Source organism: Ilyonectria robusta, assembly GCF_021365365.1.
Source record: "Ilyonectria robusta strain PMI_751 chromosome Unknown BGZ61scaffold_5, whole genome shotgun sequence".
NCBI classification, from domain to species: Eukaryota; Fungi; Ascomycota; class Sordariomycetes; order Hypocreales; family Nectriaceae; genus Ilyonectria; species Ilyonectria robusta.
This window is the reverse complement of record NW_025764439.1, coordinates 149,764-176,432: the sequence shown is the minus strand read 5'-3', so window position 1 is coordinate 176,432 and position 26,669 is coordinate 149,764. Positions and strand designations below refer to the sequence as shown.

The window sequence follows — 26,669 nt, the reverse complement described above, 5'->3', positions numbered from 1 at the left end:
CCAATGGTCCGCCGCCTTCACAGCAAAACTCGAAACAAACATCATCATCTACATCTCCAAAACGCTCATCATGAGCACTTCTCGACCTCCATCACGACAGGTTGGATAATTCCTTCCAACGCAATGACAGACGCACACCATCACGACACATCCATTTATTGCACACACGCTCCTTTTGGGTTTCTCTTTCGGTCGGTTTCCTGATTCATACACATGGCGGGCTGGATTTGCGGTTTCACGGCACTTAAAAGAGGGTTACATCGGTAGAACAGGAGCACAGGAACGGTTGCGCAACATTTACTTTCAAGGAGGCAGGCTGGTTGGTGTTTTTTCTTCGGCGAGAAAGACTGTACCCTTTCTTCAGTCAACTCGCCCTCGTCCCAAGGCACACGGAGCCCGTCTTCTTGCGTCGTAATATTCATGCATACAACAACTACGGAGGTTTATTGTTAAATACCCCAGGGATTGTCCAAGTTGTACATCCCTTGCACTATGGATTGCTTTTGTGTTAGGAAAGGAGGAGCTGGGTCGGCGTGGACGACAGGGCTGGGAAAGGAATGAGTATTTGCCTAGTTTAGTTATGAGGTAAAACAAGGAGCATTACTATTCCCATGCACATATTTCGCTCGTTCCTTTCATTCCTCGTAGAAGGTCTAACCCAGCTAAACACCACACCTGTACGATAACCCCCGTTCCTAACGGAACGCATTAAAGCAAAACACCGCGACGCCTTGGCCCCTGGTACCCTCTGGCCTGGTCCATATCGTGTCCGGCCCTATCAACTACTTAGACGCCCATAGTAAAGTCGTGTTCGATACCGGGTGTCACGGAAGCCATGAACTGCGGAGATGTGTTAGTCAGAATTACGAAATGTTTAGGGGCGGGCACGAACCTTGAGGAACACCACAAGGTACTGGTCAACGCGGATAGCGACCTCGTGGTCATCGATCTCTGTCTCCTTGACCTCTTCCCACTCGTCCTTGTCAGCAGCCTCCTGAGCGCCCTTGACATCCAGGTTCTGGAACTCGTCAACCAGGCCCTCCATGCCGGCCGGCGTTGATGCGGCTGCGGCGGCACTGCTCCCGTCGACGGCGCGGAGCTTCTCCCTCCGAAGCCGGAGGGCGGCGTCGGCGCGGTCGAGCAGCGTCTTCATGACGGAGGCGTGCTTGCAGGGATGCACCGAGGCCATCTTGATGTTGTTCGCGAAGAAGGGGAAGTCCTCGAGCGTGACCGTCTTGTCCTTGTAGTCGCCGACAATGTCGTCCATCATGTCGTGCGGCGGCAGCGGCTGGCCGTTGGGGAGGTAGCCGGAGAGGTAGAGCCGCGGGGTGCGGTAGTAGGTCGTGTACATGATGTAGAGGGTGTAGGTGCGGCGGCCGCTGGGGATATTCATCAGCATCTCAGCACGGAGCGTTGGGGGGAGAGGGTGCGCTTACCCGTGTTTCGAGTCGGCGCCGGAGTCGCGGATGATGGCCTCGTCGTCATCCTCGTCCTCCATATCGGGGATCTCGTCGTCCTCGACGACCTCCCTGTCGCCGACGTTGCCGGAGTCGTCCATGGTCCTCACCTCCTTGACCTTGAGCGGCTGCGAGCTCGCCAGGCCGCCGGTCCTCAGCCAGCCGTCCTCGTCATCGCCCGCGCCGCCCTTGAAGTCCTCGCCGTCGTTGACGAGGGCCTCCTCGTGGCCGGCGTCGCCCGCGAAGTCGTCGTTCAGGCGGCGGTGGCACGGCACGTTGCGGGTGACGAGGAACTGCTTGCCGGCGGGCAGGTAGCTGACGCGGCGCTCGGGCGAGTCGGCGTCGCCCCAGGACCAGGTCGGGAACTTGTACACCAGGTAGTCGCCGGCGGCGACGAACTCCTCGGGCGTGATCTGCCCGGTCTGGCGGAAGGTTGAGGTGTGCGAGACGGGCGTGTAGCGGTCCCGGAGGGTGTTGACGGTCGAGTAGATGTAGTTCATGGTGGCGGTGGTACAGCCGTCCGGCGGGCTTCGGGTTTGTTACTGAGAGGGAGCTGAATCCTGCTATTCGCTTTTATATCGACAACGCAGTGAATAGGAACTTGGTAGACGGGATGGTTCGGCAAAGTGGTGTCTATCGTATCTCGTCTTATCCGGTCGTACGCCGTGAAGTGCGGGGTCGCAGGAGCAAAGAGCAAGGTGAAGAAGTAGAAAAGAAGAAGCCGGTGAGAAAAGCGAGCACAGGGACGAAGTCTGCAGTCAAGGGCGTCACGGTCTATGTCTCTTGTCTGCCTGGCAAAGAAGGATGACTGACGAAGAGAAGCCCGCCACAGTTCTGGCGCCTTTGGGGAGTGGTTGAGGCGATCACATGGCGGCGGTGGCTACGTCTGAGTGGCTTTGGTGGGGTGGCTACGGCGCCTCATTGGTCGGCTGCTGCGGGTGGGGTCGCCTCAGGCAGCTCCCCCTCTCGGAAGCCAGCACTTATCTTATCGCGCATTGCAGAGGCAGGCACGTCATCCCGCGACACATCAGAAGCTCAACACGTGCGACATGGCTGTGATGCTTGATACTGAGGTCATGCTCTTTGTTTCTGCGCAACATTGGGCTGCGATCGGGTCACGAGGCATCTTGGGTCTGCAGGTGATTGTAGAATAAATCAAGACATGGTATCATTTGTTCCTCCGCTCTAGTTTGGTGCAAGGAGTCATCGCTCTGTTGTACAAGACTCATCATTTTTCTTCCGCTTCCTCGTCCACATCCTCCCCGGCCTCCAGCGCCGCCTGTCTCTTCTTGGCCGCCCGCTCTCGTTTTCTTTCCAGCAACTTTTTCAGCCTCTTCGCCGAGTTGAACACTCCATTCGTCCCGACTCCGCACGCCGCACATGTCGGATCCTTCCTATACCGCTTCAGCGCGCACGGCTCGCAAAAGTAGTGGCCGCACCGGGTGACGATGGGTTCGCGGTAGGGCTCCTTGCAGATGATGCATGCGAACGGAATCTTTTCCAGCATTGCCTCGTCTTCGTCGTCCTGGGCATCCGCCTTCTGGTCGCGGTTCGCACTGGCCACCACCGTGCCTCCGAGATTCTTCTTGCCCTTGGTAACACTCTCCCACTCGCGGTCGAGTTGCCATCCGAGCTTGTGGTCGCTTCGATCGTGAAGGAAGATGCACGCATCGCCGAATCCACACTGTCAAAGGCCTGTTAGATAAAGTACTGTGAATGGTATCGGGGAATTGACTTACCCAGCCAGTTTGCTTGTAGTCTTTGCAGACGTCGGGTGCGTAATCCATAATGGTAATGGTTCTGATGTTGGTGGGTGCCTTGACGGGTCCAACGCTCCTGTTGGGGGCATCGGGGTTCTTCTGGATAAAGGACGTCTGGTTCGCAAGACCCTTGTATGTTCCATCGGGTTGGGAGTCATTTGCGACTGTCCGCGTCGATCCAAGGAGGCTCTTTGCCGACAACGCATCCTTTGAGCCCTCGTCGTACCAATTGCTCTGCTTGGTGGCGTCGTTGACGCTGGTAATGAGAATGTTGCGGTCTGCGGCATGGACCGTAGCCGACAGATCCTTGCTACCGGTAACATTGTTTTTTGATGAAGCCGTAACGGTGGCCATCTTCTTGCGCCGCTTGATACGCTGTCCGGCCTCGTCCTCGGAGGATGAGAAGTCGCTGTCGTCGCTATCGGCGGGTGGTGGCGTCGCAGGTCGCTTGCGCAGGTTCGCTTTTCCCTTTGCGCCTCTCTTTTTGAAGAGGGCGACGGGCGCCGCAGGTCCATCGTTTGAATCGGCCATTGTTCGTGATGTTTGTGGGGTTGGGTTGTCGACAAGACAGGAGGCGTCGACGGCGCTTTGAAATCCGCAACTCTATCGCATGAGAGACGGATCTAGAATGTCGGTCACGTGTGGTCGTGGCATTTTCGTGGAGTCAGAACACGAGCGCGGATTTCAGAACCGTACTACCCTAGACCACGGTCAACGGAACAAATCCACCCCTTGGGTCGCGTTTGTAGGCTTGTGTTCCGAATCTTGTGAATACTGCTAGCTCTGCAATATATGTGTTCTCCAGGAGAAGCAAGGGTGAGCCCGTGGTCAGCGTATGGGGAGTTGTCTGGCTAGACACAAGTCGAAAATATACCTACCAATAGAGCAACCTAAATCTGGTTCATATAGCAACCATATAATAAAACATTTCGAAAGACAGTACATGAATGAATGAGTAGGCGCAATGGCCAATATAATGTAGGATCTACGTAACACGAACCAAGGACCTTGTGTGGGACGGGTTTTAGAGAAGCAGACCAAGCCTAGGGCCTTCTTGCCGGTCGCCTTCTTGTCGGTTGCCTTCTTGTCGGTCGCCTCTGCCGGCTGCTCGGTTGTCGTAGTTGCCCCTGCTGGCTTGGGGGTGCGCAGGGCGCCATCTGGATTCGCTCGAGCATGGCAGGCAGCCTAGGCAATGGTGGTTGAGCCGCAATGCCCCGTACGGAACCCTGAGCATCGTTTTGAACTAGCGGTTTGGACAAGAGTCGGCATAGTCTACAATTTCGGCTCTATTATGCGACCAAGTCTAGTGGGCAATTCGAAAGAGTCTGGATTGGGACCGGAAAGGCACTGAGAAAGGAAGATGACTTTGAGGTGGGAGAGATGGCTCATGAGAGGAAAGATGGGGATCGGCAGCAAGTACGCGAGAGGGTCAAAGACATGGGAGCAGGGGTTTTAAGAGCATGGGGGAACCAACACAACTCCACTAACAAAAGTGACCAAGCGGCCACTTCCTAAAGAGTGAGAGTGGAGCTTGGCTATTCTTTTCAACTCCCCTTTAGTCTTATCATCTAATGAAGAATCCTGGTCTTTGCCCGGTCTCATTGAGCGAACCTCTGGTTGGTGACTGAGGCGGTGAAGAACTAGCACGGCGATACTGTAAAAGGACCCATGCCGTTGTAATAAATTATTGCTTACTATTTAATTCTCCGGGGTTGAATCCGCAGAGATTGACATGGGATTCTTGTTTACAGTCACTACACTACATGGTTACGCACGTGAAGAAGGTTTGATCTTCATGGTATGGAGTAAGTTAGATTCCTGGTCACCCCGCTGCACAAGTAGCTTAAACCCCCCGCTTATGGTTACTTGCCTAATGTCGGCTGACTCTTGGCAGTTGGCCGTAAGTTATTGTGGTGCACGTTGTGAGGGTCTTGCGCCGGCCCATCGTGGTATTAAGAATCACAGGGGTCCGGGATTGTCGGATGCTCCCGGGTGTGGCCTAGGCCCGAGCACTATAATTAGTGAGTTAGGCGCTGTATTTAGACTGTTTTACGACTGGTTCTTGAGGTGCAAGTTGGCTCGGATTCCTTCACTATTCGCTCGACAGCATGTCTGACAACCACGATTCACCAACATCCGCATCCGCATCCGACTGCTCTGCAATCAGCGAACCGCCACGATGCGACCCTGAGAAGATCAGAGAAGCATTTATCGACTTCTACAAATTTCTCACCACCCTGCATTACAATGAGGCCGATCTGAAGATCCCACCCCCTGGAGGATGGCCATGCTTGACTCCAGAACTCTACGCGGACTACAAGCCCGACGAGACAATCCAGGTCCTCCGTAACCTGCCCTACTTTGACGGACCAAGCCGGATGGAATTCCACTATCGATCACGGTTACTTGACTACACCACCTTTACACGACAGGACTTTGAGGGGGCAACCGAGCTTTACGAGTATGACGATGTGTACTGGGGGTTTGAGGGGGAAATCGACCCGCGCCATGTTTTCTGTATTGCCGAGGGCTCTGAAACTGGTGGCCGCCACATCTTCCTGAATGCCAGAGACGGCGAGATCATCCAAGACAGTATCGGTGTGAATACAGAGAGTTATCCTGTTGAGGTATACTTCGAGACACTCAAGGAGCAGTATCGAAGCTTACAGCTCATCCCCTGCCCAGGGAGGATAACAATGGAGGCGTTCAAGGTAGCCGAGCGAGATGGTGTCTCTCTGGAGGAGGTCTGCAACCAGACGACATGGTGGGGAACCGATTTGGACGTTCAGTATGTAAGACAGCTGTACCGCCAGCATGGCTGGCCTGACGCCTTCCGCAAGGACGAGGCAACGAAGGCTGTTGATGATTTGATGAGCGCAGTTACGAGTAGCGGAGGGACACGCAGGGAATGGGACGGGAGATTCAAGTGAGCTTGGCGTGCCATACCGTTGCGTGGGTATTGCTTGACTGGCTGGCTGCGGCGAAGACTGTGTTCATTTACTTATTTAGTATACACCATTCTATCCACGATCTAAGCCTATGGAGCCCCTACCTAGTAACTCGGGCAATCTTTCCAACTGGAAAGGAGTTACAGGATAAAATCCCCTCTGCGGCTTCGTCCTGGTCTCGGGTGGCAGATAGTGCCTCCCGTAGACCCTCGGAGGTCCTCGGCACTCCGATATTACGCCCCCCGACTGCGACAAAGACCTTGTTCCCAACGGGTTCACTGATGTCGCTTGTCGCCTCACATCACAGGCGTAAATCGGGATGTTGCTCCAACGCAGGTCAGGTATCCAGTATCCTCCCGGTTGAAGTACCACATCATTTGGGGGTATGACTCTTCGCCCGCAGCTGCCAATGAGAAAGACCTGTGATACGTTGCAGTGGCTGGGCTGTACGGCGCGTCTAACTCATTACATACACCGCCAACGGAACGGGTAAGGCCATGGTTTCGAATCAAGAGGGATACCTTTTGGAGTAACGCAAAGAAGGACCGGTCGACCAATGCTTATTTTCGTCGACTGCTACCTGGTACCCTCCGGCCACTGTCCATCGCACGCTCTCGCTTGCTGGCGGGCAGTCGTCTCTCTACCCGTCCCGTCCTACAGACCTGTAACCGGTGTCACTAAATCCAACGGGTAGCGGAAGATTCGCGCCCGCGAAGAGGCACCGGCTCCTCGTATTCTTAGACAACAACTCGGGGAGATTTCGACTCTAGCCAGATCCGAAAGGAGGGCAAGGACAACACACCAAGGTTGCAGATCGAGACTCATCTCGTGCAGTTTCACAGGAGCGGGGTGCATTTTGCTTGTACAACGCTGCGTGGCACACCATTGGTCGGGCTCTGCGTGCAAACATCACTGCAGATTGAGGGGGAAGCGCAGGAGCAGAAGATTATGTGCGTACAGTACTAATTCGAAGAGAACAAAGAGGAGAATAGGTCTGTCGCTGGGCTTGTTCACAGTGTGCAACGAGTCCTAGGGCATTTGTTCCATGCCTCGGGCACTAGTTGTCGGGTCTCATAGCGAGATATAGTCTCATGCGACAACTGGGCACAGCGCCAAGGCATATGCACCTTCAATTGCTCCCATTTAAATCCCATAAAATAGCTGATAACGTGACCACCATGAAAGCGATGTGTGGCGAAATGCAAGGTAATCCAGTTCCGGTTTGATGCGGTAAGCCTGCCAATATACCCTGCTCTGCTGGACACTGAACACTGCACTGAACACTTGCATCGCCCGCCCTGAACCTGCGATGGCACAGTTTTGCGTCGGAGACTTTCAGCGGTCCTACACACGGTGAGCAAGTGAAAACCACGACACGGCGCCCGCGCGGCGGTATCTCGTGCAACTGGAAACGGGAAGCAGTGCAACCTCGATCCCGTTGGCAACTTGCACCTCCTGCGACACGGCCGCCGCAGCGTATCTCTTGTGTAACTCGAGCAGCAGCAGAAGCCGTGGCTAAATGTGGCGGTGCTTTCAACTACTTAAGGTCGCTGGGCGGGCGGTGGGCGCCCAAATGTGATAGCAGACAAGTGCAACTATCGCAGCTTTCCAGCCTCCGTCCGTCCTGATAAGTTCCAAACACTCTTGCAAGATCCTCCTCCATCATGGGTTCCGACACCGAATATCACCGACGACGATACCACGTTCCGCACCAGGACCATTATCGCACCCAACGCAGCATTGTGTTCTACCACCCGGCCTATTCCTGGCCTCAGAACATCCTGTTCAAGCTCCCGCAAGTCGACCTTCTCGACGCCCGCGGTCAACCCACCTCCCTTCACCACCGCACCGCGCTTCTCGCCTGTCAAGTCATCGCGAACAACTCCTTTCTGACAGGCCGTTTATATTTCGACGCCCTCGGCAGGTTCCCAGTCCTCGACCAAGTGCCGCTCGATGCTGGTTTGACGAGAACTGAGTACTACTACATCGTCAATGGGAATCGTAAGTACCCTGCCCAGCACCCCAACAGAACTCGTGTATGTCTAACCTTGCGTCTAGCGAGATATCGGTACCCAGTTGTCCCAAGCTTCCAGGACTGGAGATTTCCCCACGAGAGCGTGCCGCATTGCTGGCCGGAGCCAGACTGTGACCGCGACGCCAAACCGAAGCGTTGCGCCGTGACGGGCCATTCCTTTGCCGTCCTGGATGTCCTTGCCATTCCGAAGGCAGATAAGGAGTGGTTCGACATAAACGGAATGCGTTACTACGACGAAAACCCTTTCGGTCACGGTTACTCTCGGAACCGGATGCATGTCCGGGCGGATCTTCTTCAGGCCTTCAATGACGATCTGTTCATCATTGTCCCGAAGCCTCGGCGTGTCGAGTCACCCGAGTACGTCGTCCACGCGATTACCGCCAACGACCCCGAGTTTTGCTCCCTGTACCACAACAGGCCGGTGGTGAACGTTGACAATGTGAGCCGGCAATTCCTGCTCGCACGCTTCGCCCGGACAGTCTTGCCACTCGCCAATGCGTTCATTGTGGCCGGCACACATCGCAACGTGGTTCTGGTGGATAGAGACGCCAACGGCAGAATCTCATGGGCTGCCGAGGAGATATCTGGAAAGACCCTAGCTAAGCACTACGGGTACCCAGATCCAAGGAGCCTGAGACTGTCCCCTGGCCCGGTTACGTTGAACCGTGGGAGCACCAGGTCGGACCCAGGGGTTGCCAGTGTGAACCATCGGAACGTTAGGTCCCTCCCTGGGGTCGTCAATGCGAACCACCGGAACGTCAGGGCCCTCCCTGGGGTCGCCAATGTGAACCATCGAAACGTCCGGCCCCTCCCTGGGGTTGCCAGTAACCATCGAGGCGTCAGGCCCGCCCCCAGGGTCACCACTGCGAACTACCAGAACGCCAGGCGTGCCTCTGCAGTCACCACTGCGAACCATCGGGACGCCAGGCGTGCCTCTGTAGTCACCACTGCGAATCATCAGGACGCCAGACCTTCCCCCACAGTCACTATTGTGAACCATCGGGACCATCGGGACGTCATGTCTGTCTCTAGAGTCACCACTGCTAACCACCGGGACGTCATGCCTGCCACTGAGGCCGCCACTGTCAACCATCGGGACGTCAGGATCAGGCCTCCTCCTAGGGTTGTCCGTGTGAGCCATCTGGCTGGCAATGCGAGGGTGAGCCTGGACCCCTGGGCCATCGACCTGGACCCTCGGAGCGTCAGACTAAACCCGCCAACCGGACAAATTGGCCAGCCGGCCCTCGACTTTCGCGCTTGGTCGGCTCGAAACGCCGCTGCCGCTGCAGACGAGGAAGAGGAGGAAGAGAGCAGGGGCCGGAAGCGCGTTCGCACCGACACCTATCACCCCCGGGGCTGATCTCATTTGTTAATCTCAGGATGCTGGATACGGACAGGGACGGGGCGTTATGATTTTAGTGTGAGAAAAAAGACCGAAAAAGGGCCAACAAAAACGATGCGCCTTGTGTTTAGCTTAATACGGAGTAAAAGTTATCGTGTTTCTCAATTGATGTTTATCGCTATCTTTTTCCAAATATTATGCCAGAGTGCCGTTATTCACACACAATTATTGATAGAGTCACCATCCAGGAAAGGATATTTGCCAATACTAACCCATAGTGTTTGTTCCTTCTGATAAGTACTAGTTGTTTTGTTAGTCGGATTGAGTTTAATTATGAAGTAAGTAAAGTCAAAGGTTGTACCAGCCGACTGCTGTCAACCCCGAGCAGCGTGAAGAAAGAAAATTAAGACAGCCAAGCCAGAGCGTCAGCCCAGTGATAAACGAGTCCGATGCGCAGGTGCTGGAGACGGTCGCTTTATGAGTGCCATATCGGAGGAAGTGAAGTGCGGAATGGCTCGGCGCTGGGTGAGGCAACTCGATGTATGCACGCACTTTGACCACGGCGGTATGCGACGGCCACCTCTCTCCTTAGGTCCTATCACTAACAACGAAAAAATAATACTGTAAACCCATGTAAACGCCAAAGATACTGGCCATAACTTGATATGTATACCCAAGGCCTTGCCAATTTCGCTTCTGATGATATCGCTGCGCACCTGGCTGCTGATGTGGTCGCATCTCTGGCGTGGTAGGATACCTGTAATTTAGGGGGGTCGTTTGGCTCCGTGACCCCTAATTTCCAGGTGCTTCTCCAACAACCACTACTAAATTAGTTGTGTTTGAACAATTCCTACGGGATCTCCGTCAGGATGCAGCCCCATTACTCTGTTTTCTTCGCTTTTGTTCGTCCCTCCAGGATGTTGTTCAATTGAACCGAAAGCGTCCCGCCCAATATTTGTTGAGCTCGTATCAGAATCATATTTTCGCAATAAACCTGTCATGGCGGCAGCCACGCGTAACGCCTCCGCACGCGCACCGCCACATTTGAAGCTCTGCGCAAGATAGTGGGCTGCGCAAGACAGTGGACTGCGCAACTGGTCCAGCGCAACTGGTCCTGCGGAACAGTCCTACGTATAGTTCCGCCGGACCTCATCTGCTTCACCATCATTATTTTTAACTGGCCCAATCTGATATTTTGCTGGGTGTACTCACTGAAGAAACGCTAGATAACGTAAATAAGAGAAATGACTACGGCTTCACAGCCCTAGTACCTGGAGCCGGAACAGTTCTCTCGCGGGGAACACTCATATACTCCTCAGTGTAAGCAGGCCCACGTCTCTACTACGTAGTAGGGATAAATACTCGACCGACTCCGACCTTTCCTGACCAGCCATGAAAAAACCCCCATGTTGAGCGCGAACGCTGCTCTCCGAGAACGATGTGGACATGGATGCGAAGGTCTAGGGTACCGAGATGTGCACGCACTCCCGAGTTACTAAATTTAGAGTACTCTTATTCGCACAGCCTCAAATCTCTAATCGCACAACCACTGTCACGGGACTCTAATTTCCCCGCCGCTGGAAGCCAACACTGCACTGGAAAAGGGCCACAGAAGGTCCGGCAAGCCTATTCGTAATAGTCACATAATATGATCCAAATGTGTGTTGGAGAGAGACCCTGTACAAGGAAACCTTCATTAGATTGATATCTGGTCTTTAGTCATGATGACGAGACCAAAAGGCCCCTCATCCGGCTGATCCGGAAGATCCGGATCGATCATCAGAACAATCATCATCAATTTGAACAATATTACAACGATTGAATTGACCGTATCGGATCCAACAATGTGTTAAAATGGTTAATTGTTCAATTTAATTTATAATATTTTAAGGTTTTTTTCTTTTTCTTCTTTTCCTTTTTCTTTTTCTCGAGTTCATGTGTACACGGAGCTCTGTGGCCTGAAGTTGCGGACCGGCCGCCTCTTGTACGTCTTCATGGATGAATCGTAGAAGGACTTTAGCTCCTTGAGGTCCTGCTTCTGCACCTGCCATAGACCCGAGTCATGGTAGTAAGACATCACGCTGTTCGGGTTTCGGTTCCCCCACGTGGCGGACCAGAAAAGTGGCTCCTCCTCCCTGGAGAATTCATGGCGGAAGCCGAGGATATGCCCGATCTCGTGGGCGAGGAAGTTGGCTTGGTTGTTGATGTGGTACTGAGTGAAGGCCAGGGCGTAAATGTGTAGAGTGCGCTCTTCAGGATGATCTGTGTTGGGGAAGAAGGCGCTGGCGAGTGTGTCTTTTTGGTTGTTGACTGGCAGGTCCCTGTAAACGACCCGGAAGCTGGCCGCGCTGTATCGCCGCGTGACTTGCTTGAAAGTGACACCAATGCTCTTCCACATGGATATGGCCTTGGCGAGCTCGATGGCAGTGAAGACCGCATCGTAAGGGTCCAGAAACGTCTCGGTGCAGATGACGTAGGTCAGGACGGAGCCGGGTACCCATCGTGGGACATGGTTACCAAGCCCAATCTGGGCGCTGAGGGGGTCGTCGTGTTCTTGAGTCCCGCAGTGGAATTCGGGCGGCCCATGGACTGGAGCGAGATCTGGTTCTGGCGTGCATGACCGAATGTTGCCAGGAAGCATAGATCGGATGGAGGCGAGAAGAGGCGAATGACGCTTGAAAGCAGCGAGCTTGACGCTAAAGCTAGATGGGATGTTTTCGCCCTCAACGTCAAGCTCTACTAGCTCAGTAGGATAGCGCTGCGTTCCCGAGACGGGCGCCGTTCCCGAGATGGGCTCCGCTCCGCCAGTGGTGTACGCCAGATCGTGCGCAGCCTTATCAATCTTCTTGTCGCACAGGCCTTGCTCTTCGCCCACCTCTTGCTCACCCTTGTGGTTAGGCTTGTCATCGTCGGGGGCGGTTGAGGTGGCGACGGTGGATGCGATGTTGTCGAGCTGAGTCTCGCCGCTGAATATTGTCTCCCCGTCATCCGGCGAGGAGACGGCAGAGGCTGCGATCAGCGGTGGTGAATGCGGGCCGATCGTTGTGCCGTCATTAGCCCCGTCGGCTAGTTGACGCGATAGATCTGATAATGGAAGAACGAGAAATTAGTATACGTTAGTCGATTTGAGTGTTGGGCGGACAAAACCCCGCCAGCGGGGTCGAACTGTCGTGGAGCGGGGCTTACCAGCAGCCATCAAGATCCAGCGCAATCCAGTTTCCACTCGGGATATTTTCGTTCCTTGTCCTGACTGTGTCAGGCTGACGGTGAATTTTCTTCTTCTTTTTTTGTTTGGTCCAGAGAAGAAGGTCGAGGTTGAGGTTCGCTGAGGTTTCGGTGTGGTTGAGGAGACAGAATGAGGAACTTGTGATGGTTGGCAGAAGAGACGGAATGGCAGAGGAGACGGAAGATGGGGAGGCCGCCCCTTAAAGAGCATCCTCCAAGCTCAGTGTCGTTTTGAGGGGTCGTCGATGCTAATCTGGCTAAAGTGGTGAACCGCTGACCACTTTTTGCAACACGTCAGTCACCAAACAACACCGCCGAGCAGCAAATGAGAAGCCTGAATCAGATACCGTAAAGTCTCGATTACTTGGTAAAGCCTAGCGCTGCGTTTAGTACCGTCTTGGCAGCTTGGTCAGGCTTAACCGTGGGTCTGATGGAACTTCGATCCAATAGGCTCAGGTAACAGGTATTCTGACGTCCCGCTGAGCTTTGCCAATTTATCGAGTCGATACGGTAGTTTGTTTCTTTCCTGACCATGGCGCCCTATCTTTGCCCAGGAGGTTTGGTTGGGAACGGAAAGAGGAAACAAGCCACTTGAGTCACTACCGCTGGGAATCAAGGGACTCCATTCGTACAATGCACTCGGCTCCTGTCCAAGGCAAGATAACTGCTCGTCGCCGATATAGGCTATGCAATTGCTCCGCTCCTTAACCGCCCTGGAATTAGATGCTGTGCACATCATGCGCCCAGCCCATCCAGTACAAGGCAGTATTTGCGGACTCTGTTTTTTTTTTAGGCTGGCGATTTAAACTGGTTTATTCTCACATTTTGCTGGGTGCACTTACTGAAGATGCCAGAGAATTAAGAGAAATGACTACGGCTTTGCAGCCTGACTCCCTGGAGCCGGAACAGTCCTACTGTTCTCATCGACAACGGTATGACCAAGCCTCTCGCGCGATCCTGACCAACACTAAATTGTGGCAGGATTGATGCGTTTCAACGAGTGCAAGGAGGTCAAGAAAACTCTTCAGAAGCATCTCGGACTCAACCTTACGGTGGTCAATAGCGCCGAGCTTTTCCTCGGTCGCCTCAAGGGCGTCAGGAAGCCTGAGAAGAAGCGCAAGATCATTGGAGAGACCTTTGTATGTCCTCGCACTCGATCCCCCTCCCGTTTCATGCCTTCGGCAGTGCTAACTGGTCTATAGATTGACTTTTTCGAGCAAGAGGCCATCAAGGAAGCCGAGAACACCCCTGACGCCGGAAAGTTTTCTTGGTTCCTTTAGGGCACAGTATATATCCCTCCGTCCTTCCCCTTCAGGTAGATGCCTGGTAGTTGTACCCTAATGTGTACGTATACGCAGTGAGCAGTTTGTGCACTGGGAGAAGACTGGCCGTCCGCAGCATCGAGTCACTGAGCTTCAAGGGCCCTTCTGCCACTCAAGAGTTAGTAGCTAGTCTAGATATTGACGTCTGCAATTACTGACTCTGGCCATAGCCCATTATAACGTCAATGGTCTTCCCAAGGCAAGTCTCCCCTCCCACCGCAGTGTCCAAGTTTGAACTAACCGAGACATAATGCATGATGGATGGCGTGAGTTACACACCCCACACTCCCTTTTCTCTCGCATTTTTACTGACTCTGACGACAACAGCAAGGCCTACGCGCAAGTTAATACCATGCTCCATTTTGACACCCTCAAGTCCCCCCAACCACATCGCGAACCTATCATTCTTGTCCACCCTCATCCGCCCGAACACACAAAGAGTCCCATAGATGTGTCTCTTCCCGCTTTTTCGCGTAGGGCGGTCTTTCCGGGGTAGAAATCTAGAGAACAAGATTAACCATGTTTTAACTACTGGAACCTTTGCGCGAGCTATTCAAAGACGAGGTTCGAGCTCTTAGTAGGCGCCTGTAGATTCATGAGGACCTCGCGAACCGACATCCTTTCCCTGGGTAAGTTTTCTTGTCGTTGAAGTCGTTGGTGGATTTTAGGGAGGGGGCAGCAGGCCGGCTTGGACGCTGAGAATTTGCGAGGCTAATTTTATATGAGTATTGCTATTCGCACCCGTTCAAAATGCTAATCGCACACAAGTGCACACTTTTACACCTAATCTTAGTGCAACGTGCTGTACCTGAACCGTTCGCCCGCCTTAAAGTGTCTTTTTCTGAAGAATTTCCAGTTTCTGCTCTAGAATAAATTGAAAGATAAAATTTAAACAGCAGACCTTAGAGAATACATACTGTGACTAAAGCTTATTTAATTCCTTGGATTTACTTACGAATAGGTGTGTTGTGGAGACTTCTTGGCGAAATTGGCCTTTGCACTTGAGTGTGCGAGTAGGCATGTTGAGTATGTGCGAATAGCAATGCTCTTTTACATACAGAACTGGTATCGGGGTTCGCGTTCTTGGGGATATTAGCCCTGAAAGAGTTGAAATCGCGAGAAAGGCCGACCACATCTTCATCTCTATGGTCACGGAGGCCGAAATCTACAACGAGGCAAGTTTCCTGGCATCAGTGGCTCGAGCAACATCTAACACGAAACAGATGTCCCAAGCCTATGCTGGTTTGTGATACCAACAAGGGTATGTGTGCTATAAATGCGACGGTTAAGATAACTGTCTCGACTTTGTTAACTAACATTTTTCAAAGCCGTTGGTGTCATGGTCGACACCCGTGTCTATGGACACATCGTCATGTAAGTATTATTCACTCCTCTGATTTGGGACGTGAATTCTGACTTGATCCATAGCCTCCGTGCTGTCACAACCAGTGACTTCATGAGCGCCGAGCCCTACGAGTTCTCATTCGACTTGCTCAAGGCCATGGCTCACAGGATCGTTAACGAGGTGGACGGAGTCTCCCGAGTCACATATGACCTGTAAGTCCCTTTTCCTGTCCCCATCTTGAAGTGCTGGCTGACACTCTTCGAAACCCCCAGGCACCATCGAATTGGAGTAGAGATACTGGATTGAATAGAGGGCAGGGAGTCATCACATTGGGTCGAGAGCAGGAATTTCCATACAGGCAATCATATCAAAGTGCCGTGTTAGTGGGCAGACTGGCCAAGTAAAGTGAATTGATTTTAGTAAGCAATAGACAACATATTACCAAGGGCTGTAGTAATTGGCTTGAAATGTAGTGAATTGTCCGCCGAGAATTGTTGATCCGGGCACAGAGTTGGTGCCCGAATTTGGGGATTTTGTGATACGCGAAAATCAGACAATCAAGTCTTGACAGGCAAAAACATGGCGGTTTCGGTTTAATTTGCTAGTCAACGAGGTTTGGGATTATTTACTTGGCTGTTTGGCAAGTTTGTGGTTCGGCAGTGCATATTATAGGCAGCATGAGAATTCATTAAATACTTGGTAGATCATCCAAGAGGCATTGTTTGCTTGGTTGAAGGCTAAGGCTGGAGCTGAGCAACTCTGCAACACACATGACACATGAAGAAATCCATATCTTGACCACCCACCGGACGAAGTCTACTATTTAGTTTAAGAGTTCTACTATATAAGGAATTCATCGGGAAATCAGATAAGCACCTCAGCCAGACGATCTGCCGCATTTTCATCACTCCACTCGATAACCTTGCGATTCCCGCTCTCTTCCATCTTGCGTGCCACAAAGAATTCCATCACCTTCGTCTGTGGCTCTGAAAGAAGCCCAAGCCTGGCTCGACAGTCCTGGTTCTCATTTGGCCCAAAGTAGCTCTCGTCCAGGAACTTCCACCAGATAAAATCAAAGGCCCAGCTCTTCCTCGCTGCGTAGTTAAGCATCCACGTCCGCTTATCCCAGCTCTCCTGCATACGTTGAGAGAGCGGCGGTTCCGTCTCCCGATTGTCAGTCAGTGAAATAGCATTGACCTTTTCGGCTAGGTTAAATGCTGTCATTTTGTTCTCTTCGAGTTCCAGCATTCGTAGAAAAGTCTGTAGCCGAGGCTCATAGACTTTCATCCATTCGCGGTATCCGCCAGTCCAATATTCCGGTTCTTGAAGTAGCAGCCACCAGGGTGGGTCAAAACTGCATTGTGAGGGGGCGGCGTACGCGAACTCCCAGTCAATGACGCCGACGACCTGCAGATCCTTATCGAGGAGAACATTGGCCGGCCTGAAGTCCTCAGAGAATAACCTGAACTCCCCGTCTGATTTTGACGGCTCTGGTACAAGGCGCCCTTTGGCAGCGAGGTTCCGGAATAGTTGGCGAGCGACATATTTATCGCAGGCGTCTTCCTTGTCTTCCACAACGTCGTTATGCTGGAACACCAGCTGGGCCAGGTGCATATCGCCGAGAGCACTGTACCACTCGCCGGCAGATGCGTAGGTCTGGGATGGTAAGATGTTTGCTGGTGTGTTGGTGTGTACTACGATGTCGTTCATGTTCGCGATCAAGGGACGTCCATTGGCAGAAATAGAACCCTCGGCCTTTTTCTCGATAAGTGAGCCAATTCGAGGGAACTTCAGGGTAGACAGCTGCAATAGGATGTTGGCCATCTGGCCATAGAGGACCTCTAGTTTCTCGTTCGTGATATTTGGGTTCAGGACAGGTCGCTCATCAATTCCGCGTTCCGGATCAAGCAGTGCCCGAGACATATTTTGATGATGGTCAATGTAGTCCATAATGATAAAAGAGCCCAGGCCCGTGGGATTTTCGGCGGCGGTTCCGTAATGGTAGATGTACGGGACCGGGATAGTGGTATGAGCAGCGACATATCGCATTGTAGCCACCTCATATAGAACCTTTTCATCGGGGAATTGAACCACGCCTGCTTCTGTCAGTAAAGAGTAGTATTATATATCGATAACGGCGTACCCTTGATTGGAATCCTCATTATCACCGATGAACCGTCTTTGTACTCAAGGCGGTAGATGGTATTGTACGCCCCCCTAACCGGGAGATGCATCTGCTCCGGTGGACCGTCCTTATATTTCAGGATAAAATTTCCCACAGAGCGATATACTTCCTTTGTGCGAATTGACTTATCCCATTGATCAGTGTCTTCGTCGAGCTTTTGCCAAACGAGGTCATCTCTCTGCATGCAAAGGAACCTTGCCTTGGCGGGCATTATAGGTATCGGTGAAATTAAAGTATTGAGGTGTTAGAAAATGGGGAATCTTTAGGGATAAGTTCAACAATTGTCAGAAGAGGGCAGGGTGGTTGTGTTGGGTGAAGTTGGATGGAACGATGGATGAACGTATCGCGTTTCCAGGGACGATGAAGGTGGATGATGAAGCCAAAGATGGCTTAAGGGTGCCTTGGTGTCTTGATTACTCAGGCCAAAAATTGAGACAGGATATTTCAGCATTACTTCGGCGCATAAAAATAGTGCATCGACCTCAACTACGAGTTCGGTTCCTCGCTTTCGTGACTAGAGATTCCCTCATGATAACTTATTGCCTCAATGGGAAAAATTGAAGCTCCGGGTCGAGACGGCTGCGAGAAATTGCATATTCACCAACTATGCTCAGGCCATTAAAGACGCCCATCTCGTGCCGAAGTTACAGTCCGAATGGTTCAACAGCAACAGCATGGCAGAGTAGGTGCCTGTTTGCCCCATATAGCGGACACTGAGCTGGCGCATCCTGACTAGTTGCAGCCAGTTGCTATCCTTCTCAACAGACCCAATCAATGCATCGACAAACGCCGTTTGTCTACGACGCGACATCCACAAAATGGTTGACGAGCGGAGTTATGGTGACGCTTTCCAGCGATTTTGAGGCGTCGCCAACGTGGTCTCTGGCAATATCGCTACGCAGCTGGCTGCTGAGCTGATATAGCCGCATCTCTTGTGCAGCAGCACACTGTGGGTGATTTTTCTTGCCCGAGCCGGGCTTTATTTTGGGGCCCGGAGGCGGTTCGATGCACTAGTTTCCAGCGCTTTCGGCCCCTCATTTCCAGCTGCTGCCCCCTGACTAAGCGCGACGAAGCACACGGGTTTCCTAAGGAGCCGGAGCGTCGAGCGCTTGACGGGACTCAAGGAGCGGGCGCTGGAGGCCCGCAAGGCGGCGGATGAGTTGGACATGCTGCGTGTTTGTCGGAGCAGAGGGCGAGCCGGAAGGCTGAAGGCCGGCCCTGATCCGCCTCGGTCCGGAGGTGCGCAGACGCGGGAGGAAGCGCCGGGAGTCTTGTCGTGATCAAAGTTGTCGCCATCGTTGCCGGGAATGCTCTCCAACCAGCGCTCGATGGAGGCCGAAGGAGGTTCCTGGAGGGCATTCATAAACAAGCAGAGAGAGCTAGCCCAGTACTTGAACTTAAGGGCTGGCTAAGCGGGACGTTGCGTCGGCGAAGAGGAGAGTCGGTGGGTTAGCCAGTCGAGGGCGTGAGCGTCCAAGAAGCCCCAATTCTCACCACCATCACTGTTATCAATCACTTAACCACCTTTATCTTCGCTCATCAGCTTAAACCACTCGAAAATGCGCTGCCCACTCTGCCCTCCTCGCCTTTAGTGTATAATGTTTCTAGCTCCACGCTATAATTACCGTAACATTCCTAGAATAAGGCGGCGCGGCACGGCAAAGCTTATGAAGTCGTTTAATTATGTCTTTAGGTGTACGGGGTGTCCATAGGGCTGTTGGAAAGGTTTGCATGGCTTTGGAGGACTTTGGATTGTGTGGTAAATAAAGAAGAAAGGGCTTTGCTTGAGTTACCCTTATGACAGTGCGATAAAAATAAAGCCTGCAGTCGCTGCCTTGTACGGAGAATCTTCTAATACTGATATCCTAGATTAGGAAGCCCTGTGGCTTCATATGACGACGATGAATGTCATGATTTCTAGCTGGCCCGGCCGAGACCCGATGAAACGTAAGCCGCGGTCTTGATGGGAGTCACCAGGTACACTCTAAATTTTCTGTCGAGATATGTGAGAACTTCCAGCAGAACCACCGCCCTGAGGCGGCTTCACGCCGGAGTTCATTACGTCACAGCCAGTGGAAGCACCCCCCTTGATTTGGCAAGTCTGAGGGGCATCGAACGCGGACCACCCGTACTTATTCAAGCTGGACCCGCTCCGATACGACCAGCGCGTTGTTTGTTCATACTCAGCGGCGCATTGCAAGAAGCAATGTGCCTTGGTCCCTGGAACCTGTCTTTTGATGTAAACTGGTAACGATATTCATGAAATAACCTGTAAGACGGATCTCTTTTCTCTAGCGGAAAGGGGTTCAAGGTCCAGACGATCTAAACCGAGTCTTGCGTAATGGACTCTAGTGCTTTGGAGATCAAGATGACTAAATGGGAATTCCCTGGTACTCGTCGTATCCGAGGGCGAGGTTCATGTTCTCTGTATAGTCATTAGCAAACCATGAAGCCTTCGTTGTGCGCCGACAAAACTTACGCAGGCATTGCGTGGCGGCGCCCTTGTTGAGATTGTCAATCGTGGCACAGCTACGGAGGTTAGTTGGAGTCCTTGGGGGTTCAATCTCAAGTGTGGATACTCACACAACGACACGCTTGCCAGTGTCATCAACAGCGAATCCACCGACTTCGACCCCATGCTTATTCTGGATCGACTTGACGTAGGGAGCTTCACCAACGACCTTGACAAGCTTCTCGCTGGCGTATCGGTCTTGGTAAATCTGGCGAATTTCTCGGGAAGTCATCTCCTTAGACAGGGGGATGTTGATGGTCAATTGGATACCGCGGAACCATGAAGCGCTGTAATTGGATCAGTATATGATAGGCAAAAGAAGAATGAACAGGTCTAACACGTGAGGAATGAATGCCGTCGTGGCTCCAAGGTGGTGGCTGATTTCTCGCTCGTGGATGTGTCCCGTAAGGGAGTCTGCCCAAGGTCAGCTTCCAACATGCTTATAAGCATAATTTCTTTTGAACTAACAAGGCAGAAGGTTATCCTTCAGAAGAGTCTCGTCGTTTTTGGGGCTTTTCTTCGTTCCAGCTCCTGAGAACTTAGACTAGTTAGCTTCGAGCGAGGGTGTCGGCATTGGGGGAAGGGGGACATACTCCCGAAACACCAAAAACCGTAGGAACGCCTCCCAAATACGGCACAAGAGGAGCAATACCGAGTTGAGCGCCCGTTGCATAACAGCCAGGGTTGCTGATGCGCGTGGATTGAGCAATCTTGCTGCGCTTCACAAGCTCAGGGCATGAGTAGGTCCATGTTCCCGTCGTGTCAAACCGGTAGTCGGCCGAAAGATCAACGATGAGATTCGAGCTTTCACCCAATGCTTCGACAAAGGGCTGGCAGGTATTGTTGGGCAAGGCCATGACTTTTGTTGGGTGTTAGTAGAACTGTCAAACATGTAGCAAGGGAGCGAGCCTACCCCAGCAGTCGACCTGGCCATCCTTGTCCAATTGAGCAACATCCTCGGGAGATAGGCTCTCGTAAATAATCTTGCGCTTAGTGTAGCCCTTGAGCTCCTGTCCAGCAAGCTCTCGAGAAGACACATAGCGAAGGTCTACATTGGGGTGGTTGTTGAGAAGGTCGATCAGGGCCTGGCCGGTATAACCACGGGCGCCGATGAGGCCAATTCGCGACGGCGAGTCGTTGGAAGCATTCTTCTTGCCCAGAGGGGGGTTCGGGTTCGTGTTGAGAGCATGAGCAAGTCGTCCGGTGGTAGAAATAGCGCGGACGTGGAAAATATTGGCAGTTCGGCTGAGGGAGGCTTTCGGCATCGAGGTGACGGCGAGGGCGGCGGCGCGGGGGGCAATTCGGCGAGCGCCGATGCGCATGACCCCGGAGGTAGCAGACAGCATGATTCCGAGTTGTAGGAGCCTAATCGATCTGAAATCGGGAGGGCAAGTCGGATGGATGGTGTGCTGCTGGTGTTGTTGAGTGTGGTGAGGTAATGTGTGAGGAGACACGTCCCAAGAAATCCTTGACTCATGGTGGGGTACTGTGGGGGCCCGTGCGTGGGGCTACAGGGGCACGGCCGAAGTCGGGCAAACTCAGGTCTGCTAGAACTTTGGGTTCTACCTCGGGCAAGTAATCTATTGTCGCAGTATATAATGCGTGAAAATCCCTGCAATCTGCTTAGGGCTTCTATTTTGCAGATTGTGACATTTACTGGGTACGCATCACGAAGCTGTGGTTTTTATAATAGGGAATATCTGGCAATGGCAATGCTTGTCGAGCTAGAATGGTAATGTGAGCTATGACGGTGCTCTAGGTGCACGTTGCGTCCTTGGACGGGGCTCCTCGAGTTGGTTGTGCTTTGGCGACAGCTCCTTCGGCTTGTTGCCCTATTGATAGTTCGCGTTTAATATTTGTCGCAAAAGACGAATGTCTCTTGCGAGACGCTTACCACCCCCTGTATTGTGACAATATTGATCTTGGCTTTGTGCTTGTCGTGCAGCCTGCGCATCTTCTTTGTCCCACCAACCTGTCCGCGTCACAATCGATGCACAGCAGGCGAGCCAGACTGGGGAGAAGTTTTCTGCATGTCAGACAGACTGACCCGCAGCGCATGAGATCTCCGCCAAGGGCCCACGGTCTCTTCATCTGGTGCTGCCCCGGGACTTCATACATTTGTGTGGTTTGTGCCATGTTGGATTTCCACGCTCAGATCGGCAACCTTCGGGACCTGGGCGAACAGCCGCAGAATCGCGTCGTCGGCGGCTGGAATTAGGACCTGGCCATCGTGGAATTTTTTTGGGCGTGTGAATAAAATATCGATGAGCATTAATGTATCGATAATAGCATCATGCAGCGAAAGACTAAGCTGGACGCGGCGTAGAGGCAGCAGACATATGCTAGTTGGAGACCTGGCAAATGCCGCTGGGTGCTCTGAAACCACCTTATTGGCGAAACCCAGCTTGAAGGAGCTGGCAGGATATCGTCCGGCTCGTAACCCGCTTTCGACAGAATTTTGCGGTAGGTCCGTTCATCATTGGCGGCGAAAGATCATTCAGCTACCCATAAGGATGTCTGGAGCACTCTGCTTAAGTGCCTTTCGCTGATCCGCAAGCTAGGCTAAATGAGGATAGCATCAACGCCTTCGACTTCACGAGGGACGCGCATTTGGATGGGGTTATCAAGAGGTTAGGAGGCCCTAGTACACACATACGGCATACAGTAACTACCGCGATGGAGGAATCCCCACTGCAGCGCTGGCTGGCATCGCTGGAGTATTACTACGTAGGCCGGAGTTTGCCCCTGTAGCCGCTGTAGAGCCCTGCCAAGTCTGCTGTGCTTATGCCTATCCCCCTTGTTCCCGTCGCCGTCTCCAGGGAAATCAGGTACCTACCAGCAGGCTACTACCACTCAGCCAGGTCAGGCCCAGTCAACCACAACAGCACAACACAGAGGGGGGACTAGAAGCTCAACAGTAAATAAGAAAATATCAGCAATAGGATCAACAATACAGACTCATACCCAGTCCATTCAAAAGTCAACAGTTTGCTCAGGCAGACTAAGGTTTCTAGCCCAACTATTTAGCTTTCGCAATACCTTGATAAGCTGCAGTAACAGCTGCACCTTGGAAAAGCTAGATCTTGGAAAGGGTAAAATCATAATGGGTATAAAAGCTCTTTGGATGGGGTTATAGAAGTCGAGTTTGTCAAGACTCAGCTGACGTACACGGAATTCAACATTTAATAAATACCACTGCAATCTTCCTACTCTAAACTACTTCCATCGTTGGTAGCTTCCGAAAGCATGATTCTCTTACGAAGCAGACTTTAACTCGTCAACTAGTTAGTCTTCTCTGATGTTTATGTCTAGGTAACGTGCACAGAAATTTCCAACCTAGATTTGTTGTCGATGATGGTACCGAACAGGTTGAACCTTTCTATGACAAGTTGGGCCTCAGAAGCAGTCTGAAGAGATGGGACCTAAAACCTCAAAGGAATGGAGGCTATCATCACAAGGGCACCGTGTTCTCACATTAAGCCTCCATGAACTGGTTGCTGGCAGTTGCGGCCAAGTTGACTTTAACAGTGGTGATTCTATTTCCGTTGCCGACGTAAAGAACTGCGAGGGGCCCTTTTCCGACTCCTTATCCTAGCGTGCGCAGGAAAAGAGAAAGGCTAGGTTCCGGGAATCCGTTTAGGCTATTTCGTCTTCCTGTTTTCGTAGCCCTTTATTGGGGCGTGAGCGGATCCTTGCCAGCTGTGCGGGGTTGGCTAAATAATCCTGTTGGTGGATAGATGACAACCCTGGTACTCTAATTTCCAAGTAACTTAAGTACGGATACGTTGTGGGCTAAGTTAGATCCGGGGTAGATCGGTAGCGGGAGGTTTGTTCAATAAATATCAGCAAATGCCCCCGAGAAACTCAATTCAAGCAGAGTCAAGTTTCCATTACAGGGACCTGTCCAAATCGAATCAGTCACCTTTTAAGGCATGTTTTCTCGCTGCTTGTAGTTACTGAGCGAGTCTGGTTAAGTCTTCACCATGCGCACCAGCAGCCTGTGGTTGCTCTGGGCGGCGTCCTGCAACGCTGCTACTCTTTTCGCGGCAGACTCAGGTGGCAATGTCACGACATTATCCCTTACAAAGCACAGGCATGACTACGCGCTTTCTATCATCGGCAAGACCGCCGATTGTGGGCCCAACCCTTCTTGGCTGACACTCGATCGCCGAGACCGAGTGCTCTACTGCCTTGATCGAGGTGCAAGCACTTCAACATCCGGATCTCTCAACTCTTTCTCTGTCGATGGTGATGGGTCTCTTAGCCGTGTGTCACGGGTTCAAGCGCCCCTTAGTGGTGTAGCCGGAGCGATTGTCACTACGCCATTGGGGGGACGGGGTTACGTGACCGCCTCATAGTAAGTGGGCACGATTTCTACTTGACAAATGCCTGTGATCCAAAGTACTGAGTCCTGGCAGCAATCGAAGTGCGGCGTCCGTGATCGCCCTTGGCAAGAATGGAGCTCTCCCAGGGCCTGGGCCATTACAGCTCATCTTGCCCAACATCACCGAAACCGGGCCAGTTGCTTCTCGACAGGACCGTAGCTACCTTCACCACGTCATCATTGACCCAACAAATACATACATCGTCATCCCTGATCTCGGTGGAGATCGATGCCGTGTATTTGCCTACGACAAGCACAACGTTGCGCCTATCGTCGAGGTGGGAGAGCTTACGGCTGAGCCTGGCAGCGGACCGCGCCATGGGTTTTTCCGAGTCATGGCGAACGGAGATACGTTCTTCTTCCACAACGGTGAACTCAGTCAGAAGGTGTATTCCTACCGCGTCAAATATCAGAGAAAGGGTCTCAGCTTCACGCGTATTTTTGACATCCCTGCGCTAGATGCTGGACTGCCTGCAACCACGGCCCCAGCAAGTGAGATTGCCATGAGTGTAAGTTCCCGTAATCTCACAAATCCTCAGTCAAACATCCTGTTCTTAGTTGCTAATATCCCGTTTAGCCCGATCATCGTTTCCTTGTCGTGTCAAATCGCGAAAAGTCCTTCAGCGCATCGCCCCAATTCGGGTCCGGGCCTTCAGACACGCTATCTACATTTGCCATCAAGGAAGATGGCACACTAAAACTCGTCCAGTTGACTCCATCCGGCGGATGGCTTCCTCGCCAATTTTCCTTCAACAAGGCTGGAGACAAGATTGCGGTAGGGCATCAGGGCAATCAGACAGTGGTTATCTGGAAACGAGACGTCAAGTCTGGCAAGATCATTGCGGAGGACAAAGGTGGAAAGCTTGGCCAGATCCAGCTGACTGGTCCAGTTGTAGCGACTATTTGGGACGAATAGGAGCAGTTAATAATGTTACAAATGAGTAGAGTGGTTGGTCTTGTTGTTCCATGGAATCCACCCATTCTTCAGAGCTGGAACAAACTCCCTGGCGTAGTGTCCGCGGGCCTCATCATCGACCAGAATCGCGGCAACCCGAGTGAGAATACGAAGCCACTTGTCTTCCTTCGCCGCGTCGGTCCCCTCCAGCGGCTTCCGATATTGCTCCGCCACCGAATGCAGAATCGCTCCCGCCTTGCTGTGATAGGCATCCAGGATGGTCGTATGTATCTGAGAGTACTGAGGGTCTTCGAACATGGCGCTGTCGGCTGAGAAGTACGGTGGGCTAAACGGCTTCGCGGTGGGATTGAGATCGAGGACGGCGTGAAGCGGCTGCGGCGACAGGTGCGGGTAGCGCTGGATCAAGTCCCAATGAAGCTTGCAAGCGCGCAATCGCCATAGCTCGGTCTGTAGGGGAGAAGAGACAACACTAATGAGCTTCACATCGTCAAGGGGGAGGGGGGCCAACTGACGGGTTGGACAGGATATCCCGTCTCGTACCAGCCGGGCTCGGCGGCGGCGGCAGGGGAGATTACCCCGTACAAGGTAGACGAAACACTAGCAGACAGAGCAATGAGGCCGACGGCGATGGCGGCGATGGCCTTGTAGCTGCGAAGGGGAGGAGGGTACATGTTGGCGAAGTTGGCGAGATTGGCAAGATTGGCCAATTTACGGCAGAAAGAGAACATGTTGCCTTTCCGTGTAAAGAACATGTCTTGTCAGAACTTGAAGTGTCCCGGGGGCTGGCTTGTATAAGGTAGGTACTCACTCAGCAGAGGTGCCTTGCGCTGACGAGAATTGCTTCACCGCTCTACCACATGACTTGCTTGGACAGCTGCAGGAGCTGGGTAGGTGCATTAAGTGAGCTTAAGCCTCACTCAACGACTCTCACGCCTACCCACGTTGGCCACACTCATGCGGCTCCTCTCACGCCCATGCAACATGTCTCCCTCCCCCACGCCCTCTCAAGGACACAGGACGATGAAACCCATGTAGGTACCTACCTCCCCCTGGAGATACGCCACAGCTCCGACGCCTCGTTTCGTTCCTTTTTGCTTGCAGGCATGTCCCCGTTGGCTTGCGATGAAGAGCTGACGGCAGGGAGACTAGTGGCTTTATCGGCCTTCTGGCGTTGGAGTCTACAGTTGTGGCTTGGTTGTCTCGTTTCTAAATCTTGTCATCACTGTTTCCCAGCAGAG

The 26,669-nt window shown here is 52.6% G+C and overlaps 12 protein-coding genes across 12 annotated transcripts; 5 read left to right on the top strand and 7 right to left on the bottom strand.

Annotated features, from left to right (window-relative positions):
- Positions 1-786: 786 nt before the first annotated feature.
- Positions 787-1,957, bottom strand: BGZ61DRAFT_474875 (autophagocytosis associated protein; the record flags this gene model as incomplete). Its single annotated transcript, XM_046248618.1, has 3 exons — positions 787-840; positions 893-1,379; positions 1,437-1,957. The coding sequence occupies 3 exons, from the start codon at positions 1,955-1,957 to the stop codon at positions 787-789; spliced, it is 1,062 nt and encodes a 353-aa protein (XP_046107250.1).
- Positions 1,958-2,538: 581 nt separating this feature from the next.
- BGZ61DRAFT_585884 (uncharacterized protein) lies at positions 2,539-3,797 on the bottom strand. Its single transcript, XM_046256423.1, has 2 exons — positions 3,197-3,797; positions 2,539-3,141 (listed from the first exon to the last, which is right to left on the bottom strand). Exons 1-2 carry the CDS (start codon positions 3,746-3,748, stop codon positions 2,686-2,688), a joined length of 1,008 nt encoding a protein of 335 aa, XP_046107249.1. The 5' UTR covers positions 3,749-3,797; the 3' UTR covers positions 2,539-2,685.
- Positions 3,798-4,064: 267 nt separating this feature from the next.
- Positions 4,065-4,618, bottom strand: BGZ61DRAFT_445992 (uncharacterized protein). The gene has a single exon (XM_046245166.1). It carries the CDS (start codon positions 4,449-4,451, stop codon positions 4,242-4,244), a length of 210 nt encoding a protein of 69 aa, XP_046107248.1. The 5' UTR covers positions 4,452-4,618; the 3' UTR covers positions 4,065-4,241.
- Positions 4,619-5,233: 615 nt separating this feature from the next.
- Positions 5,234-6,309, top strand: BGZ61DRAFT_445991 (uncharacterized protein). Its single transcript, XM_046245165.1, has one exon. It carries the CDS (start codon positions 5,326-5,328, stop codon positions 6,145-6,147), a length of 822 nt encoding a protein of 273 aa, XP_046107247.1. The 5' UTR covers positions 5,234-5,325; the 3' UTR covers positions 6,148-6,309.
- Positions 6,310-7,456: 1,147 nt separating this feature from the next.
- BGZ61DRAFT_445989 (uncharacterized protein) lies at positions 7,457-9,616 on the top strand. The gene has a single exon (XM_046245164.1). It carries the CDS (start codon positions 7,830-7,832, stop codon positions 9,558-9,560), a length of 1,731 nt encoding a protein of 576 aa, XP_046107246.1. The 5' UTR covers positions 7,457-7,829; the 3' UTR covers positions 9,561-9,616.
- Positions 9,617-11,475: 1,859 nt separating this feature from the next.
- On the bottom strand, positions 11,476-12,738 carry BGZ61DRAFT_529459 (uncharacterized protein; the record flags this gene model as incomplete). Its single annotated transcript, XM_046253406.1, has 2 exons — positions 11,476-12,626; positions 12,729-12,738. 2 exons carry the CDS (start codon positions 12,736-12,738, stop codon positions 11,476-11,478), a joined length of 1,161 nt encoding a protein of 386 aa, XP_046107245.1.
- Positions 12,739-13,753: 1,015 nt separating this feature from the next.
- On the top strand, positions 13,754-14,047 carry BGZ61DRAFT_529458 (uncharacterized protein; the record flags this gene model as incomplete). Its single annotated transcript, XM_046253405.1, has 2 exons — positions 13,754-13,906; positions 13,970-14,047. The coding sequence occupies 2 exons, from the start codon at positions 13,754-13,756 to the stop codon at positions 14,045-14,047; spliced, it is 231 nt and encodes a 76-aa protein (XP_046107244.1).
- A 1,187-nt stretch (positions 14,048-15,234) lies between these two features.
- On the top strand, positions 15,235-15,740 carry BGZ61DRAFT_529456 (GMP synthase C terminal domain-containing protein; the record flags this gene model as incomplete). The annotated part of the gene is made up of 4 exons (XM_046253404.1): positions 15,235-15,331; positions 15,418-15,463; positions 15,518-15,646; positions 15,707-15,740. 4 exons carry the CDS (start codon positions 15,235-15,237, stop codon positions 15,738-15,740), a joined length of 306 nt encoding a protein of 101 aa, XP_046107243.1.
- A 511-nt stretch (positions 15,741-16,251) lies between these two features.
- Positions 16,252-17,819, bottom strand: BGZ61DRAFT_445986 (phosphotransferase family protein). The gene is made up of 2 exons (XM_046245163.1): positions 17,578-17,819; positions 16,252-17,530 (listed from the first exon to the last, which is right to left on the bottom strand). The coding sequence occupies exons 1-2, from the start codon at positions 17,801-17,803 to the stop codon at positions 16,299-16,301; spliced, it is 1,458 nt and encodes a 485-aa protein (XP_046107242.1). The 5' UTR covers positions 17,804-17,819; the 3' UTR covers positions 16,252-16,298.
- Positions 17,820-19,991: 2,172 nt separating this feature from the next.
- On the bottom strand, positions 19,992-21,477 carry BGZ61DRAFT_491636 (putative acetylglutamate kinase; the record flags this gene model as incomplete). The annotated part of the gene is made up of 7 exons (XM_046250455.1): positions 19,992-20,044; positions 20,099-20,148; positions 20,203-20,418; positions 20,470-20,545; positions 20,600-20,669; positions 20,725-20,990; positions 21,045-21,477. 7 exons carry the CDS (start codon positions 21,475-21,477, stop codon positions 19,992-19,994), a joined length of 1,164 nt encoding a protein of 387 aa, XP_046107241.1.
- A 2,637-nt stretch (positions 21,478-24,114) lies between these two features.
- On the top strand, positions 24,115-25,431 carry BGZ61DRAFT_346401 (Lactonase, 7-bladed beta-propeller-domain-containing protein; the record flags this gene model as incomplete). Its single annotated transcript, XM_046239874.1, has 3 exons — positions 24,115-24,488; positions 24,550-25,024; positions 25,093-25,431. 3 exons carry the CDS (start codon positions 24,115-24,117, stop codon positions 25,429-25,431), a joined length of 1,188 nt encoding a protein of 395 aa, XP_046107240.1.
- Positions 25,432-25,499: 68 nt separating this feature from the next.
- On the bottom strand, positions 25,500-26,159 carry BGZ61DRAFT_529452 (uncharacterized protein; the record flags this gene model as incomplete). The annotated part of the gene is made up of 3 exons (XM_046253403.1): positions 25,500-25,519; positions 25,581-25,878; positions 25,944-26,159. 3 exons carry the CDS (start codon positions 26,157-26,159, stop codon positions 25,500-25,502), a joined length of 534 nt encoding a protein of 177 aa, XP_046107239.1.
- Between the last annotated feature and the right edge of the window lie 510 nt (positions 26,160-26,669).

Coding starts and splice junctions, on each gene's coding strand:
- BGZ61DRAFT_445992 (XM_046245166.1), bottom strand. CDS start 4,451: ATGCTCAGGGTTCCGTACGGGGCATTGCGGCTCAACCACCATTGCCTA.
- BGZ61DRAFT_445989 (XM_046245164.1), top strand. CDS start 7,830: ATGGGTTCCGACACCGAATATCACCGACGACGATACCACGTTCCGCAC.
- BGZ61DRAFT_445991 (XM_046245165.1), top strand. CDS start 5,326: ATGTCTGACAACCACGATTCACCAACATCCGCATCCGCATCCGACTGC.
- BGZ61DRAFT_445986 (XM_046245163.1), bottom strand. CDS start 17,803: ATGCAGAGAGATGACCTCGTTTGGCAAAAGCTCGACGAAGACACTGAT. Junction 17,531..17,577: donor AATGAGGATTCCAATCAAGG/GTACGCCGTTAT, acceptor TGACAGAAGCAG/GCGTGGTTCAATTCCCCGAT.
- BGZ61DRAFT_585884 (XM_046256423.1), bottom strand. CDS start 3,748: ATGGCCGATTCAAACGATGGACCTGCGGCGCCCGTCGCCCTCTTCAAA. Junction 3,142..3,196: donor ACTACAAGCAAACTGGCTGG/GTAAGTCAATTC, acceptor GGCCTTTGACAG/TGTGGATTCGGCGATGCGTG.